The sequence below is a fragment of the Medicago sativa genome, chromosome 5 (assembly GCF_051527215.1).
Source record: "Medicago sativa cultivar Bolivia chromosome 5, Bolivia_mono, whole genome shotgun sequence".
NCBI lineage: Eukaryota > Viridiplantae > Streptophyta > Magnoliopsida > Fabales > Fabaceae > Medicago > Medicago sativa.
In genome coordinates this window covers 21008831-21028598 of record NC_140753.1, presented here as the reverse complement: position 1 = coordinate 21028598, position 19768 = coordinate 21008831, and the positions used below count along the sequence as shown (strand labels likewise).

Here is a 19768-nt window from a genome sequence, read left to right as displayed (position 1 = left end):
TAATTTATATATTAAATTGAAAATCGAAAGATTTGTTCAATCTGAATTTAATTTAATTTTTGCAAATAGACAACTCATTGTAGGAAGAACGGAGTATATCATATGTTTTGACAAAAATTTCATTATTTTAAAAGTTTGGAGACATGGGCTTTCTTGGCACTATAGAGTGAGCCATGGAATTGGGTTGGTATACAAGCATTTTGGGAGACACAATTTTGAAAAGGCTATTACTTTTTTCACCCTGCTTGTTTCTCGCACGTCCTATTTTTTCCCAAAATACCTTTTGGATTATATAATTCGAATTTGAGTTTTTCCCACCCTAGGGTGAAAAATGAGTTTTTCACCAATTCGGATTTTATAATCCGAAAACCTCAAAAAATAGGGTGCGCTATTTGATTTTTTCGGATTATAGAATCTGAACACCCTCTAAACACTTTTTTTTTTCATAGTGCTGATGCAGTTCGGATTACATAATCCCAACTGCATCCGCACCAATTCTGACCATGTTTGTAATATGGATAGTCATTTTAAGGACAATATTAATCTTCCTAACTCTCATCCTTGTGTTTTTATGATTTTATTTGACATGTTTTTATCATTTTTTTACTTGGTTTTTTGGTTGTTTTTAAAAGCAAAATTCAAAATTGCTGAAATGGGAGAGATTATGATTGCTGATTATACATAAGCACAGTTTGGATTATGAAATCCGAACTCAATTCAGATTATGAAATCTGAATTGCAAGGGGCATTTTTGGAAATTTTACAGGGTGCGTGAGACTGCCATAGGGTGGGAAAAGTAATAGTCTTTTGAAAAATCTTCTTCATGTTTTAGAAAATTGCTCTGTAAGTAGTTCATGTACAAAATGCTTGCAACGACAATTGATTACCATTCGCTTCCAAAGGGTTATTAATTGTCGTTCATTCATGAACAACTAGGAATCATTCAAACTCAGACATATGGTAGGAACAATAATTAATTGTCGTTCAACTCCATATTAAGAGCACTTATGAGTCATCATCAAGGCTTAGACCGAATGATGGCTTGTACGGGAGTTGCTATGAACGACAATTATGCTTTTTCTTCACTCTTTACAACCCTTAGTTTGTCTCCTTTTTTTTTGTCCAACTTCTTAGTATCTCTTCGCATTCACACATCTAAGGCTTTGTTTGAGAATTTGGAGGGGTAGGAGAGTGTTTTAGAGGGATGAGATTAGAGGAACAAATAGTTAAATCTTTCAAAAAATTCGAGAGTGTTGTTCTAGTGAATGATAAAAGAATACTAATGATTACTGTACTCTTAATTTTGCGAGTATTATAACTATCTATTAAATTTGAAAAATTTACCCAAACTCTCAAAACCCTTCTTCAATACAATTTTGTTGTTCCCCAAATTAAGGGGATTTTGTATTATGAAGAAAAATAAGCCCCTCAAAGTCCTCACCTCCCAAAGCTCTCCATTCTTTTTTCCTTTTTCTTCAAGCCCTCTCTTCCCCTCCTCTCCAAACTCTTAAACAGAGACTAATTGTTTTGATTTTACGATGTATTCCCATTCTTTTGGACTTCAACCCCCAACAACATTAAAGCGATGAAGTGGATTTGGTTCAGGTCCCTTAAACATGTTATGTTGAATTCAAGTGTATAGAAAATCAGATGGAAGAAGTCTCTGCATCTGACGCTTTACCATCATAGCAAGCTAGTCAAAAAGAGTTTTGTGCAAAGAACCAATCAGAACAACTACAGTACAATCCATTCTTACTATGGGTTGAACGGTAGTTAAGTACCGTTCCTGCCAAGTGGCTGAGTTTAAATGATTCTTAATTGCCGTTTACAAACAAACAACAATTAACTACCGTTTGAAAGCGAATGGTGATTAATTGTCGTTGTTGGCATTTTGGTTAATTTCAAATGTCTGAGCCATACATGGGTGTCTAAAGAGAAATTTTCCAGGTTTTATACATACCTAAGCCCATATTAATATCGTTATAAGCCCCCTTTGGGTTTAGATATTTCACACCTACTTCTTTCATTTTCACAACTTCTAAAAAATTTCATATTCTTTTTTACTTTTGACTATTTTCTTTCGCTCATTCTTACCAATTTTTCATCCTCTTTTTTATATAATACAAAGTAAACTAGGTATTTAACCCATACGTTGCACGAGTTTCATCCAAATGCGTATGTTTTTTCGCACAAATATTATCAAATATCTTGAAATGTTATTTATTTATTAAATCGAATAATTGTTTTTAAATTAAATTCTACAACGACATGTTATACTCAAAAATATAAATAGATTTGACTTTAATAATAAAAATTAATATTTATACAATTGATTAAAAAAAAGCATAATCTTGATATAGTCCACTCTATAATAATTTTTTATTTAATTACCCTCAATTTGGGTTTAAAAAAAATACAAATTCAATTGTTTTATTTAATAAGTAAAATGTATATTAAATATTTAAATCATAAAATGTATTTACTTTAATTAAAATTGTCGGTTGTCATATGGATACATGTGAAAAAATCAAATTCCCTGTAACCTAAAAGAAACTTATTTTCTTTACAAAAAGACACTTAAATGGCTCAACTTAAAACCATTTTATCATAGAACTTTGTCTTGTCCAGTTGTCCTATAACCTAAAGGAAACTTAAATCATTAGTTAACGTCTCCATTTAACACGTTGAAGACTACTATGACTAACATAATACAAAATGGTGGATTATTTTGGCTGAGTTAGAGACTATTATGACAGTGAACCAAAATAACTATTAGTATTAGCCCATAAACAGAACAATACAAGTAGAACCTATGATGCATAGGTACGGGTACGGTATCCGATACGGGTACGGGTACCGGTACGTAATACGTCAAATTTTAAAAAATGAAGGTACGGGTACGTTGGTATAAAACATCAAAAAAATATTTTTCAAGTGAATTACTACACTTCTATCATCATGTTACTTGAGAGTTTTATTTTTTTTGTGCATCCCCTCTACTATTTTCATCAAAAGCAAGATAATTTTGATTATTTTTTCAACGCCCGTACATTTTTGCTGCACCAACTACGACGAAATAACCAAATAAAAATAGATACGGTTCGGTACTAAATTACGAGTACCATACGCGTACCCGGTACCGGTACTTCTCCATGTTTGGAGTACCCATGCTTCAGAGAGTAGAACACTATTAAAGGAATGAGTTACCTCATTAGTATGTTTCTTCACGAAAACAACACTATAATGTTGAAATTGCATAAATATCTTAATTTCTCGTAATGATAGAGTAGGAAAAAAGTTGTAAAAAAATTACAGGCATTAGTAAAATGACTATCTAATAGCATGTTGAGTCAATATGGTGTATGAATCCTAAGCTTGCCTCGTTTGAGTAATTAGACATGTTGTACTGATGCTGGCCTGTGTGATATAGAAAGAATGGCATAGGATGACAAAAATTGAATCTGGTGTGTAAAAAGTTTAGCATGAAGCCTTGGCATTGCGACACAATGTCTAACACTGGTTTCTTCTTCTGTCATTGCTTGTGGCTTTAATTCCAAAATTGCTAAGAATATATTCAGTTCATGATCTTTTTTCTTGCATCTCATTATATTCTATATATAACATTAACAATGTTTTCACACCAAATTTCCTCTCTTAACGTGTGTGCAAGCATTAGCAAAATGTGTTAGTCATGCCAATACTACTAAAGATAACCAACACACATGATTAACCAGCTCCAAATTTTTAACTCCCACCCCATCCTTTGTCTTTAGGAAGACACCTTGCTCCCATCCTACCAAACACATTTTTCTCCACCAATCCTCCACCCCATAGAAAATTACATTGGATTTTAATTGAGGCTTTGTAAAAAGAATAGAAATAATGATCAAATATATATAATTCTCTCAATGAGTGGAAAAATAAAATAAATGGATGCAATCGGTATATGCCACTCAATATTTAAGTTGTTAATTGTTATGGAATGTGATGTGTTTTTCAAAAGACACCCCATAGTAGTTTTGACTTACGAATTTCATTACATACATCAGTCACCATTGTGATATCAAAATACATGGTATGCCTCTAGCTGTTACATGACCCTTCACACTCATAAGTTGCATATACAATAGTCTTCCATTTGATCCAAGCCATGCACCAAAAAAGATCAGTCATGCTTACACTTGATTCTTTCCTCTGCTCAAATACATTTTAAAATTAGTAACCAATAAAATCACCTTAAAAGTGCTATCAACACTTGAGAATAGATAAAATCAAAAGTAGAAATGTCAAAAGTAAATTGTTCCCACTACTTTTAAATGATTGATATATAGTATTTTGCCAAACTTGATAATTCATAATCATAGCTTGGAATCCACTCCAACTGAGAGGACTAAGATAAAACTTTCAATAAAGGATGCTAAGTAAATAATTATACCATAGAATTAACATCCACCTGAAATATAAATCTCTCAGAAGGATACATACCTAGGTTGTGTATTAGTATCAGGACAAACATAAGAGTTGCTTAAAGTGAAAAGAAGAGGAATGATCATGCATAGAAGGATAAATAATGAAATTTGAGATTACAATGAGAAATGCATTTTCAAAATCAATAGCAGAGAAAATACACAATTGAAGAAAAAGATGAGATGTAAGATAGGAGGACATAGCAAGAAAGTAACCTTTTTATATCATGCAGAAACAATGTATAGAGAGAGAAATCATATAAAAGTAAAAAAGATCCACATATTTATCTTGTCTGCAACCATTTAAGCATGCCTTGAGTATAATGGATGGAAAGGTAAAAATAACAAAGACAAATATACAACGAATAGAAAATGTAAAAACATGTAAATACTTAATTTAGGTGCTGCATAAATATATCATCCAATTTTCAAATAATTACTCATATGATTTTTATAAATCAGAGGGCATGAAAAGAGAAATACAAAATAGATTAATGCAGATTATCTTTCTTGCAAATCTTTATATATGTAACTTGCTAGTCAATGGAGTGTGACTTTCTGACTCTCTTCGTTAGGGTTCCAGGATAGTCAAGAGATATGTAACATATGTAAATAAGCAGTAAGGTTTAAGTATGATGAGCCAATAATGTTTTCAATTGAGGCATAACCTTTTTTTCTTTAGTTTTATTTGCACTCTCTCGAGTCGGCTAATTCTTTGTTCAAGATCAGATATGCTTACGTTAGATAAATAGCTGTAGCTTTTTGTTTGAGTCTCGGATTGGCCGATTATGTCACTTGACAGCTTTGAATCCTTGCTCTCATTTCCATGTTCCAAGACAGCCTCACCATCCTCAACAGATAACAAAGGAGTCAGCGTATTATCTTTTGGAGGTAAACTTGGAGCATCAGGATCAACATCTTTCTCACATATCAAACCATCTTCAACAGAATTTTCAGAGGACATAGATTTCAAATGTTCAGGAATTGAACCACAAGGAACATCATCAACAACAATATTTCCTCCATCTTGAACAGAAGGAACATCATCATCAATATTTCTTCCAGATTTCATAACAGCTTGAACAGATGGAACATCAACTTCATCATCAACAATATTTTCTCCATCAGCATCATCAACAATATTTTCTCCATCAGCATGAGGTCTATGTTTTGATGAACTTGCAATTCTGTTAGGGGGCACATCATTCATAACAAAACCTTGAGTACCCAAAACTGTTTTTTCCCACCACTTTGCATAACAAGTGGTAACACCAGCCTTAAAAAATCTAGATGGAAAATATAAACCTGTATGAGACAAGGGTCTGGTGTAATTTTTCCAGGCAATGGCTTGAGTCTTATTGAGTCTGGACACATGAGCAGGAACATCTTGATCAAATCCAAATTGCATAGCAGTTCTATGTGGTAGATATTGCTCTATAAACTCAAACCCAACAAGCTCAGAAACTCTCAAGCATGTAACAAATGACAACATTTCTTTATCCAAATCCTTCTTAAATGGTACAAGCATTTCATCAATTGGATAAAACATTCCCCACTTATCAGAATATCTAACAACATAAGGGCGCCAAATAAAATCATCAATAGCAGAATCTAATGCCAACCTCACATTGTCAATTTTCAAGGCCTTAACATTATGCCACCTCAACAATATATGGTCTCCATAATTGATCAACTTGGGTTGTGGCTGCAAATTTTTGAACCTTTCCCAAACCCAAACTTGTACCAAGTAAAAGGGTGATTGAAGAGTAACTTGTAAAGGATATCTATCAGGATTCCAGCTTGTTTCCACACAGATTCATATTTTGGTTGAAGTTGATCAACCCACTTAACCCATTTGTGTGGGTAGCGCCAGCCATTGAAACGGTTTTTGAAAGAACGTTCCTTTGAATCAAAAACAGAAGTAGAAGAAGATATTGGTGGTGGTGGTGGGTTAAGAATTAAGTTTGCAATGGGTTTGAGAAAATGATCAGTTCTGAGAGTTGATTGAGTACTGTGAGAAGAAGGTGAAACAATGAAATCTTGTTTCACCTCTATAATGGTATCTTCTTCTTCCAATGTTGGTTTCTTCATCATATTCATCGTCTTCATCATATTCGATGGAAAATGAGAATTAGATAGCAAAATGGGTTTCAAAGTTGAAAAAAGAATGGTGCCGTAGTAAGTAAACTTTACTATACAAAAAGCATTCTTTCACATTAATGGTATGTTTCTGTTCAAAACCCAAATTACCCTTTTCCAATTTCGAAATACACATATCATATCATAGCATTTTTTTAAAGGATATTTTTGTACTTTCAGACATAAATATATTAATGACCAATGTATTTGTATTAGAGCAATGATAGGTATACACCCTTGATGTGTACACCCCTTTAAACCACTCTAAAAAAAATTCAATTAACAAATATATGGTATGTGTGACCACGTTTTTTAAGTTGGGTGACCACTATTTTTACAAAATTTATTTGGTTAACTAAGTGAAAATAATGGTCATGCGCATTTTAGTTGCGTGACCACATTTTTCAGCTTCTAAATAGTGGTCACAAACCTGAAAAAATGTGGTCACACAGACTATATATTTGGTTAACTAAAATTTTCGAAAGTAGTATAGAAGGATGTACATTTAAGGGTGTCTACCAATCTTATTTCTTTGTGTAACCAATTTTGAAGGATAGTGTAGCATCGAAATTGGCATAATATCATGCTTTTTCAACTTTCACAAGAGTAGTCTTACGTTGTTGCACAGACAAAAAACCAAATCCAAGTATTGAATTTTGATTGAAGTAGTAATTTTCTCCACATATATGATCACTCATAGTCAAATTCAGCCTACACAAGTTAAAGAAATGATTTGTAACTAAATGAGAATAAAATTGAAGAATATGGACCCTCTTTTCTCTTTGGCCATTGACCATGTCCGAATGAAACTGCTAAGTTTGTTAAAATTAAATTGTTTTTGAAGGATAGCTTCTTTTTTTTAGCAAGCTTACTAATAGCTAATATACATGGTTTTACATTATTTTTATTTATTTTGACAAATAGTTGTAGTTGTTCATGTTAACACTATTACACTATACTGCAATTTGATATCATTATAATTTATATCACACACTGAATTGATACGTTATTTCATCAAAACAACGTTATTCATATCCGATCAGGAAAATTTACCCCAATATAATAGGCATAGTAAGAAGGTAAATACAAAATCCAATTAAAAAAGCAAGAAAATAAAACCACTTTAAACCTTCCACACCAATTGAAGTAGCTTCTTATCCTCACTTGCATTCTTTCCCCTCATCATTATTTTATCCTTTTGCTTTGATCTAACATATGATCCTTTCACAGGAACAGGGCTTGAACCTGCCCTCAAACTCTTCTCCCAATCAATCTTCTTCACTTCTTTCAAACATTTTTTGGGTCTAACATTTGGTGTAAAAGCACAACCCTTTTTATTTACTTCTTTGTTAACCTCCTTGATTTCAATTTTAGTTCCTCCTTCCATTCTCATCCTTATAATCACCTCAGAAAGTGCTCTAATTTTGTTATCTACTTTATCAAATGCTGCCTCTTTTGCATCTCTCTCCTTTCTCTGCTGAAAAATCCGGAGCAATCGACGAGCAAGATTGTATAAACCTTCCTTAATCTCCTCTTCTAAATCTCTTTCAATCATCATTGCAAGCTCACTTCGTATCTTCAACTCCTCTGCTGAAATAGGAACCTCAAGAACATTTTTATTTGACATATCTACAAAAAATAAAAAAAACACTTAAGAATTTTATCAACAAAACTATGAAGAATGGGAAGAAAAAAAAAACGAAATTAATTGAGTGAACCTAGAATTTCACTTCACCTTTGGTGTACATTCCATGATGATCCATGTTATTATTAATTAAATATATAATTATATTTGGTGCAACATTGAAATATATGCATAATTTATATACTAGCAATGTGATTTGGACATGGTGAGATGGGACCTGTGTGACACTGTGTAAGGAATAGGACACAACATAAGGTGCTTAGAAAAAATGCGACAGTAAGAGATGTTTCAGTTAGATCCTACAAAATTAGACACCAAATAGCTCTTACTCGATTAGCATAGATTTCACTTTGCATGGATGATATTATGATAACGAGGAGACACAATTAATTTTCCAAAATTAATTGAAAACTCTGCTTTACGTGGAAGAAATAAGGCTGGTTGGGTTGCACTTAAAGCACAATCAATCAATAACAGGGTAGAATCTGCACATGTTTGATGTATCTCATTGGATGTATACCCTTCTCTCCCACTTGTTAACATTATAACTTTTGTTTGAAAAAATGCAAAATATATTTTCACTCACACCCCGCGCCCCTTAAATTTGTGTTTTTCTTTTTTAATAATTTGAGGGACCAAATATATATTTTCAGTGACGGGGCAAAATTGAAGTCAAAGAAAAACCTTTTATTGACTTAGCCAACACATGAATTGTTAGCACCATGAGGATTCAAACCTTAAACTTTGAGATAAACGCACTCTGAGGTTCCTAGCACATACCACCAGGGCAACCCATCGAGGTTTTGACCCCTACACTTAATTTTTCTTATTGATTATATTTATTGTTACATATATTTGAGTTAGTTTGTTAAAAAAAAAATTTGTTTGTACATTTTTTTTAATATATGAATCCACTCTCATCCATTATCTTTTTAAAATGATAAGAAAAAAATCGGACATATATAATTTGTTACATTTTCTTTTAATATTTGAATTTACTCTTATCTATTTGTTATATGTGTATTGAAAGTACAGGGTAATTTTGGAAGGGAAAAACTAAAATCATTTTTTTTTGTGGTGGTCAGGGTTTGATCCCCGAACCTTGCATATATTAATGCATTGTCCTTACCAACTGAGTTAAGCTCACGAGGACAAATTAAAGTCAGCTTTAAAAGAACTGAAAAGAGCTATTTTCTTTATATATGCGTATAGAATAGATATAATTTTAATTGAAATTTCATAAAAACTACTATTTCTAATTTATACGCATTAACACAATAAAAATACAGCACATACGGGTACATAACGCTAGTATGTATAGAGATTTTGCCCTTTTACATTGTAACATTCTATACTTTTTTAGAATAGTTATACTTATCATTTTCAAAAAATATTATATTTATCTTTTTCAATAACATCAAGATATAACAAATATAATATAAACTCTTATATTTTTAAATCGCACTTAAAATAAATAGCTTATGGAAAACATAAACTAACTCTCTCTCTTAAGGATAAAAATGTAAAAACAATAGTAATTACAAACAACTTTAATACAAATATCCACTTTCTTAATTTCCGTGATTTTGCAAAAGATTCTTATATACAGGGACAGAGGTAGTATAACATTAGACTCCCTCAAATTTGAAATTTCCTCGTAACACTAGGAAGTTGAAGATTCATTCATAGTCAGCCGTAGAAAACAATAGATACCGGCACCATAGAAATAGTGCACACCAATTTTCCCATTCTCTTTTGGAGAAAAATCTTGTATGGATCAATACCAAGAATTTTGGTTTGGTCACACACAAAGAGAGAAGAGGGAAGAGAGAGAAAATGTAGAAGAGAGAAGAGAAGAGAGAGAATAAGAAAATCTTGTGTGTGTGTGACCAAACCAAAATTTTTGGTCCAGTCCACACAAGTGTTTCTCTCTCTTTTGTCTTTGCTTTTCATGTTTCATGTGAAAATACTCATTAATTAATATACGTCACCTCAAAAAAACAAAAAACTACCTAACAAACCCGAACCTTAAAAAAACAAAACAAAACCTTCGTATTCTATTCGGTTCCTACGATCACGATTCTCATATTCATTCATTCATTCATGAATACGCACGTGATCACCCCTAACCTCGCCACCACCCTTCATCATCATCATGTGCATGGTTTAACGAATTCTTCACACCGTTACTCCAAAACCAACCATCGTCTCTTCCATTCATTCAAAGTCTCTAACAACGTTCGTGTCTTTTCAGAGCTGAAGAGGCAAAACAAAATTGATTACAATGATCCTGATTGGAAAGATAAGTTTAAAGAAGATTTTGAGGCACGGTTTAGACTCCCTCATGTTACTGATATTTTCCCTGATGCTTCTTCTATGCGTTCTACTTTTTGTCTCAAAATGAGGTTTGTAATTCTTTTCATAGTTGGTTTATATCATTGACACATTTTAATCGTAACTACTTCTAAAGTCGCTAGTATAATTGAATGTGATTTGTTAACCATGTAAAATTGTTTAAGATGTATCAAAATTTAACTCTTAGTGCTCACGATTCACACACACGCAATTTGATTCCGTGGTGTGTGGTTGTTTGCTCCGTATTTGGAACGTTTCTTTAGGTTGTTTGTAACGCACGCTTTTTAGTGTTGTTTGCTTTTTTCTCTCACTTGGTCAGGTTTTATGTCGATCAGTTGTGATCTTCCTTTATGTTTTAATGGTTCTATTTGTACCCTATTTGCCTAAAAATATATACTTTAGTTTAAAAAAATAACACGGTCAATTCAATTAAAATGTTTGACTTTCATCGCGGCTATTTTTAAAGTTATATGCATATGATTGATTGTAATTTGTTGATGTTTGGAAAAAAAATTACTAGTAGTGAATGAAAATTATACTCTTGTTTTTGTGTGATGACAGGGCTCCTATAACTAGAGACTTCCATGGGAATTATGATTCTGGTGAGGAATGGAATGGATACATTAGTGATAATGACAGAGTGCTTCTTAAGGTAGTTTGCATTATTTGGTTTTTGTGTTGTTTGAACTTTAAATTGAAATTGATTCAATGTTGTCGATGCGGAATATTGTGGAAGGCCAAAAATCATCGATATAGATACGCCATTGCGGCATGTGGCGCCACCATGGCGGGAATTCCTTCACAAATTTCCTATGGCGGCTGTCCAAAAAACCGCCATGCCATTCTGCCATGGCGGCGCCATGACCGCCATTTAACAACAATGAATTGACTATGAAGAAGTAGCTCGATAGCTGTTGTTAATGTAGATGTTGGATATTGTTTTAGGTGGATCTTCTTTGAATTCATGTCTCATTTCAAGTCATCTCAAGTTGTGTTATTAGCTGTGACTGATATTTGATTTTTTTCTAAGATTTTCAATCATATTAGTCTTCTTTGTGGAAAACTTTGTGCTATGTCTGTCAGCTATAAACTTCGTGTTTGAGGATGGAATGCCTCGCGAAGTGTTTTAGTGACAGTTCATAGCCGTTTCGGGTAATAAATAATCGCTCAAATTCTTGCCTTAAGTTGGAATCTTCTGTTTGGTTCATTGGTTGAAAATTGGTCTCATTTTGTTATTAACACTTTGTTGTTACATAGCAGCTATAGCGACACTATATCGCTATAACGTAGCGAAGTTTGGACAGACCACTATTCTTTCCACGATACGCTATTTAGTACAAAATGTTGTCAAGTAGTGGCTAGTGACATTACAGCACTATTGTGAGGCAGAATTTTAACAACCTTCTATTTTCCGCTATCTGTGATTGACTACTTTGATTAAAACATTTGTTCGTTCTTGGTTTTGCAATCAAGCTAATATTTGTCTTGTGAGAGAGAATATTTTTTACATTTTTCACTTATCCTTGCATTGGAATGTCTTGTAATCGAAATGAAGTGAAATGCTGGACTTGGATATATTAACTGATGATCTTATTCAATTATGTTTAAAATACATGTTTTTGCAATATGAATTGCTAATGTTTTTACTTGTTTTGATCTTTCAGACAATATACCATTCATCACCTACATCTGCTGGCGCTCAGTGCATTGATCCTGGCTGTAATTGGGTGGAACAATGGTAAAGTATTTGATTTTCCTAATGTCAATCTGGTATTTAATGTTGCTACATTGAGTATAATGATTGCAAGCAACTTGTTTTTCGGAAAGGGAAAGAATGTATGATTTAGAGATGAACATTCTCCGGAAAATTATGAACAATAGTTATTTATTCTTTCTTTTAAGTTAGTGTTACAATGTTTAGTTTCTATGACTTTTTTTTTAAGTCTTCATGATGCATATAATTTTGTTTTATGACTAGCGTAAAGCGTTATGGTAAAAGATTCTGAAATTTTTGTAGGGTTCATCGAGCTGGACCTCGGAAAAATATATACTTCAAACCAGAAGAAGTAAAGGCAGCCATTGTTACTTGTGGAGGACTGTGTCCTGGTCTTAACGATGTCATTAGACAGGTTTGCTTTCGATCAAATTGTTTCTGATATGGCTTTGACAAATTTTTGAGAAAAGATAAACATCCTGTTTGTTTCAGCTGTTAAAAAATCTCTTTCAAAAATTTTTGGCAGTGAAATTTTTAAGAACAAAAATCACATTTCTGATTATTTTAAGTTTTTTTAGTAGTTTCTGGGCAGTGAAATGCTTTTATCCCTTAGTTATTAGCAGACCTCAAATATATTCGTTAACGTCATGTACGTTTTATTGGTATGCATTTAAATTTGTTTCTGAATGTTTGATTCAGTAATTAATGTGCTGCAGATTGTAATCACACTTGAAATATATGGTGTAACTGAGATTGTTGGTATTCCTTTTGGCTATCGCGGTTTTTCTGACAAAGAGTTGATGGAAATACCGGTAATCTCATATTTCCCTCCTAAACAACAATTGATTCGACTAAAGTTCGATACTAAGTCTATTGAACTTGAGCTCTTTCTAATGCTATCTATTAATATTGCGATTTCATTTACAGTTGTCAAGGAAAGTCGTTCAAAACATTCATCTCTCAGGTGGCAGCCTATTAGGAGTTTCACGCGGAGGACCTGGAGTTAGTGAAATTGTGGATAGTTTGGAGGTTGTTGATCGATCCATTCTATTAATGAAATTGATTATTCCATACAGAAGTAATATTTGTCTGTGTACACGCGCTTGTGAGTGCACACTGTAGTATATTTACCGTGATTTTTATTTTATATGTATATTGTTGATTGATTGCAGGAAAGAGGGATCAACATGCTCTTTGTGTTGGGTGGAAATGGTACACATGCTGGTGCAAATGCAATTCACGACGAGGTTTTTAATCGTTTAACCCTTATATTAGTTAATTGCATTTATTTAGATCATTTTGTAATCTATGATTTCTTAAGGAAATCATCTTTTTGGATTTGATTTGTTGAAGTTCACATAAAAGTTAATATATAAGCATGTCTTGAAAATCGAATGATTTTAAGATTTTATTGTTTTCAGTGCTGTAAAAGACGGATCAAAGTGTGTGTTATTGGAGTGCCGAAAACTATAGACAATGATATTCTATTGATGGACAAAACTTTTGGCTTTGACACCGCGGTTGAAGAAGCACAAAGAGCAATAAATTCTGCATATATAGAGGTAAATTACTTGATAATGAATCAATTTGACAAACCCGGTATTATTTTCTATTTAATAAATGCTATCATATTTAAATATTTTACTTGTCTTATTAGGCACATAGTGCATATCACGGAATCGGGATTGTGAAATTAATGGGCCGTAGCAGTGGATTCATAGCAATGCAATCTTCCTTAGCCAGTGGACAGATTGATGTATGCCTAATTCCCGAGGTATGTAAGTTAAAAACTGCGCCTAGCTAGCTTTCTGTCTTTATCGTATAGATAAACTGATACAAGTTCTATCTTTGGTTCAAAGGTTCCTTTCAATTTACATGGACCTCATGGAGTTTTGAGTCATCTCAAGTACCTTATAGAATCAAAGGGATCAGCTGTAGTTTGTGTGGCAGAGGGAGCAGGACAGGTGATTAAGATTTTGTAATCACTTTCGTAAATAAAACATTGACAAAACTCGCATCCTGAAAATATTTTTCCAAAGAATATATCATCAGACATAGAAACACAAACTTGCTAATAAATTTTGTCTTCCTGATGCAGAATTTACTTCAAAAAACTAATGATACCGATGCCTCAGGGAATGCTAAACTTGGAGATATCGGGGTTTATATCCAACAAGAGGTTTGCTATTATTTGCTTATGGTGCTTACAATAATGTAAATGGGTTGAAACTTTATGAAAATTGGATATATATACTATTGTTTTATCCTATATAGATGAAGTATCAAACCAAATATAATGAAAGAAACTGTAAGATGTCTAGAATTAACATAAAAACAAGGGATGGTGATTTTAATATTCTTGGATAGCTTATTCACATTTTCTTCACAAACTAATATGTATGCTTTCTGAAATAAGTGAGACACGACGTAGTTTTATACTCGTCGTGATCTTGATCTGCTCTCCTAGTTTTATTTCTGTTAAAAGTAAAATTCAAACAGCATATTTTGAGCTATTAGACAAATATTGTGTTGAGTTATTTTGTAATGTCATTCCAACAACTTTTTTTTTTTCAGACGAAAAATTATTTCAAGGAGAATGATATTCATGCTGATGTGAAATATATTGATCCAACATACATGATTCGGGCGTGTCGAGCAAATGCTTCAGATGGAATTTTATGCACTGTACTTGGACAGAATGCGGTTAGTCACTCTTCATCTCTATCTTTGCCCATTGTTGTGTATATATATATATATATGATTTCACTTTTATTATTGGTTCTCAATTCTCCTATGGAAGTTTATCAGCCTTGTATTCATATCAACTCTTTACTGCTGTGTGCTGACCAGAGTTGTTAAATAGCGTCTATAGCGTAACAGAATTTGAAGAAATCGCAATTATGCCATGTTACGTTATTTAGTACAAAATTTTGTGAAATATCCGCGTTTTAGAACTGTTGTATTGTATAGCAGAATTTCAACAAATCACCTATTCTGCGATCCACAATTGACAACACTGCTGCTAACCACATCTAGCTTTATATTATTTTATACTTCGCCCAATTATAAGGATGAAAAATGTAGGTCTCAATTAAAGTTACCAAGTTTCTATTGATATACTGTTTTCACAGAAAGGTATATACTATATATGTAAATATTATTGAAATGTCAAATATGAATATTTACAATAAACTGTGGTAAATGGAACACTGGAGTACAATAGGGATTGCATTACCCTTGTAAATCATGCTATGTCTACTCATCTTTGTGATTCTTTTTGTCCTACATATAAGATTTCTGCTTTAGAGACTAGTTTATGCTTTATAAGATTAGGAGGGTCCACTGTCTTTAATGCTTTTTCTAGTTTGTGATTATTTGTTTTGTGTGGTGACCTTGAATGAGAATACAATTCCCCAAGCACAAAATGCATATGGCATTTCCACTTATGGGTCCATATCTAGTTGTTGAAAATACGGTTCACGAGTAGTTTTGTCAATTGAACCGTAGTATTTAAACAAGTTGTAATCTTAAACTCTACGTTGAAAAATAAAAAATACAACAAACATTTTGCAGCCGGAGACGTAGGCATAATTGATTGAACTCCGTGATCATATTTCACGTGTTCTTTGTTTGCATTTTAGTCTATGTTTCCTTTCGAATCAAGGTTTCTGTTCTAACACTAGTACCGTACATTTGTTATTCGATATTGATTCTCGGCTTTGGTATTGCAGGTTCATGGTGCATTTGCTGGATATAGTGGCATTACAGTAGGCATATGCAACACACATTATGCTTACTTTCCAATCACCGAAGTAATATCGCATCCTCAATTGGTGGATCCAAACAGTCGAATGTGGCATCGATGCTTAACTTCGACCGGTCAACCCGACTTCATTTGATTATTTTCTATTTTTGAACTAATATATTCAAGAGGCTTGAAAATTTAGGCTTCCACAGATTATATCATAGGAATATGGATTCAAGGTATTTTTGGTTAGTCTGTCCATCATTAGTGGAATAATACAAAGGATGGCATTTCTTCCTTATATAAAAAATTGGTTATTTGTATAGCAAGGCAAATTCACAGTCCTGCAAATTGCATTCAAAATAAAACTTGAGGAAATAACCAAGCACTGAAAATGCTTGATTTTGATCTACTGTGACATTTCTTGTACCTATAATAAGGCCTAAATCTAGTGAGAATGCATAGCAGATTTAATTGTTGCTTTTCTGTTTGTACTCATGCCTCAGTTATTGGATTGTCTGTTCTATCTGCACGTACTTCTCATGCATTGAATATTCAAAGAATGCTCCAAATTTGTGGTCTATTCAAAGAAAGTATTTTAACTTTCTTGATAGCAATCACAAGCAGTAGAGGTTAATAGCTGCTCCCTTAACTGTAATATCTTAGCATTTGGAAGATTGAGGATAAATGGGGATGTGAAATATGTGTATGATTTTTTATTCATCTTATTTGGAGGAAGTATTTTTACTTTCAGCTGTGCTGAAGTCACCAAAATTATGTTTATCATTTTTCTTGTAAAATGGTATCACTACATGAGGAGATATAATTTATTTGAATCCAAGGTCCCAATAGTTAAGAGACTCAACAACTTAAGCAAATGGTCAAAACTTTGATCTTTTAACTCGTGTCGAAGAAAACTCGATTGAAAAAGGAGAATTTATCTTGTGTGTCCAACACATTTCTTGTGAGTACATAACATAGTTATAAAAATAAGTTGTCCTTGTTGGAAAATAGTTCATTGTGATTGGCTGCTCTTTATTCTTGAATAATTTTTGATGTTATTTTTCTAGAGATATAACATTGCTCTTTATTTAAAGGTATAAGTGGAAGAATAAAAAAGTCAACTCAAAATCATCTATCCCCTTTTTTTTGCCAAGTAATCTAGCGGCTACAACTCAAAGTCACACATGGGGTGTCCGAGGTTCGAACCCCGGCCCCTTCATATATATTATGTAATATCCCTACCAACTGATCCAAGCTAACGAGGATTCTTCTATCCCTTTATAGATGGTTATAGATAAATTTTAAAATATGTAAGTAAAGTTGAAATTTAACATACATGCAAGAGCCAAAGATATTTAAGATAAAAAAAAATTGAGCAGTGTGAAAAATGTCCGTTCTTGCCCCCACTGGACTGAATCGTTCCCGTAATGAAGTCAATAAAGACTTACCTAAAAACGTACCCTTCTGGTGTGATAGTATTAATTCTTGATGGTAATGGTAAGATAAAGCTTTTGCAGCCTTATTTGGAACAACATTTCTGAAAATTTGCTACACATAATAATGGAACATATCCATCCTCACCTTATTCTTGTTGTACAATTAGTCAATACAGGACTTTAGTCAAAGGTTAAAAAAAAGTGCATGAATAGATTTGGCCAAAGAAACTAGTAAAATCAAACACTTTTCTGTCAAAGTGAATCCACCAAGGTCAGCCCTAGTGAACAAGTGATCTTTATACATATATTCTTCTCTTTTTCTTTATTTTATTACTATTCCTTTTCTCTCTCAAGAGTACCTAAGCCCAAAATTGTTCCTTCCTTTATGACTTTTTACTAAGCTGAAACATTTTCTACAATAAACCATTTTTAATGGTAGATTCCTATGTGCGATAACCATAAATTTGGATCATCTACAACGCTGACACGTGTGACATGCAACGACTGCAAAGTTGTTAGGTCAAAGTTCATTTTTGTTTTTGATCCAACAAACTTGTAGCTGCTGCATACGCATATGCAGCGTTGTAGATGATTCAATCATGGCTTCATTGATGCAACTGTCATAGATGCATATGATCTGAATTTCAAATTAATGTGTAATATAAAACTAAGATTCTTTTTTACATATATAACTGATGACTGAATACTCTTTTAGCCTTTTACCAATGTTTCCTTTCTCTTACAGTCTTATACAATTTTTTTAATATGTAAAAAAGAAGGGAAGTTAAGTGCTGCATGGTTATGTGAATTCAATAAATAACTGCTTCTGAGTGAAAGCAATTTTTGATTGGTCAATGGTCAGTGATAACAGCTACCAACAACACTACATCACACTATGGCCAATTTTTTACATATAAGTTCTAAACCACTAGAGGCAGAGCTTGGAAAATGGTAGATAAAGAGCTTGAGTGCTTGACCATGTGTAAACGTGAGAGATAGAGTCAGAATGGGCACTTAAAATACATCGTCACTGCATTCACTATAAGCTGTAAAACTTTCACCAACCTTGGTCAGTGTATGGCAGTGCCATTGACCATATAAGTTTGGGTCCCTACTACCAAACACTGCACAAATTACACATGCATTGAGTGAGTTTAAACACAACTTACACAAGAATGATAGCTCGGAAAACAGACATATATAATTCTCCTTGCAAACTTTGCCAACTCTCTTTTAGTCCGGAGAAATATCAAAAAATCCAATTTAGTCCTTGAGAAAAGAATTTGTGAACTTAATGTCTCTCTTCTTTAAACTTTGTTTGATTGATGTAGGAAAGAGAAAAAAGTGAAAAAAATACCTGTAACAACTAGTTTTTACATAACCAAGGTTGAGGTGTGATAATAGCGATTATGTAGTAGTTTTTTTTTTTTTTTTGTGTTACAAGGCTAATCAAAAACAAAAACAGCAAAAAGAAAAGGAAATGAAAGAAAAAAGAACTAATCTCTAGGAAAAAAAAAGGTTTCAGCCATGTCAATCTTGAGGAAATGCAGCAGATTATCGGGAGGAGAACCATGAAGTAAGAACTCAATATTCGATGAGACTTCTAAATTGGGCACGAAATCCGCACATTGATACAGTGACATTTATTTGCGCTATTAACTCATTTATCTCTTGTATCAAAACCACATAGACATGGAACTTCATAGAGACACCGTGAATGAGATTGACGTAATGCAATTAATCAGAGTAACAAACGGTGTCAATAAAATTCAAGTCTTTGGCAAGCAGAACACCATGGTAAATAGCATATTTGTCCTTAAACAAAAATCAATATCATAAAAAGAATAAAAATGATATTTTATTACACTTAGAGTTTCACATCAAATCATCTATGATTTTGTAGTAGTTTGGTCTGGAATTGGGATTGGGATGTCGAGGATCGAACCTGCAACAACTAGTTCTTACATGACCAAGGTTGAGATGTGATAGTAGTGATTATGTAGTATTTTTGAAGGCTAATCAAAAACAAAAACAGCAAAAAGAAAAAACAACAAATCTCTAGAAAAGAAGGTTCCAGCCGCATCAATCTTGCAAAGATGCAGCAGATCATCGGGAGGAGAATCATTAAGAACTCAATATTCGACAAGGCTTCTGACTTGGCAATGAAACCCGCACATTGTTTCCCTCGCGAAGAATGTGACAAACAGTACCATTTATTTGCGCTATTAACTCTTTTATCTCTTGTATCAAAACTGCATAGACATG

General features: G+C 33.0%; 3 protein-coding genes across 3 annotated transcripts; 1 reads left to right on the top strand and 2 right to left on the bottom strand.

Moving 5' to 3' along the window:
• Nucleotides 1–3921: 3921 nt before the first annotated feature.
• Nucleotides 3922–6572, bottom strand: LOC146920950 (uncharacterized). Its single transcript, XM_085710748.1, has 2 exons — nt 5135–6572; nt 3922–4194 (listed from the first exon to the last, which is right to left on the bottom strand). Exons 1-2 carry the CDS (start codon nt 6013–6015, stop codon nt 4176–4178), a joined length of 900 nt encoding a protein of 299 aa, XP_085566874.1. The 5' UTR covers nt 6016–6572; the 3' UTR covers nt 3922–4175.
• Nucleotides 6573–7603: 1031 nt separating this feature from the next.
• On the bottom strand, nt 7604–8426 carry LOC146920949 (uncharacterized). Its single transcript, XM_085710747.1, has 2 exons — nt 8341–8426; nt 7604–8234 (listed from the first exon to the last, which is right to left on the bottom strand). Exons 1-2 carry the CDS (start codon nt 8366–8368, stop codon nt 7729–7731), a joined length of 534 nt encoding a protein of 177 aa, XP_085566873.1. The 5' UTR covers nt 8369–8426; the 3' UTR covers nt 7604–7728.
• Nucleotides 8427–10262: 1836 nt separating this feature from the next.
• LOC146920948 (ATP-dependent 6-phosphofructokinase 5, chloroplastic-like) lies at nt 10263–16600 on the top strand. The gene is made up of 13 exons (XM_085714362.1): nt 10263–10655; nt 11167–11257; nt 12270–12343; nt 12623–12734; nt 13036–13131; nt 13247–13348; nt 13492–13566; nt 13741–13881; nt 13977–14093; nt 14179–14283; nt 14418–14498; nt 14894–15022; nt 16051–16600. Exons 1-13 carry the CDS (start codon nt 10354–10356, stop codon nt 16216–16218), a joined length of 1593 nt encoding a protein of 530 aa, XP_085570488.1. The 5' UTR covers nt 10263–10353; the 3' UTR covers nt 16219–16600.
• The last annotated feature ends 3168 nt before the right edge of the window (nt 16601–19768 follow it).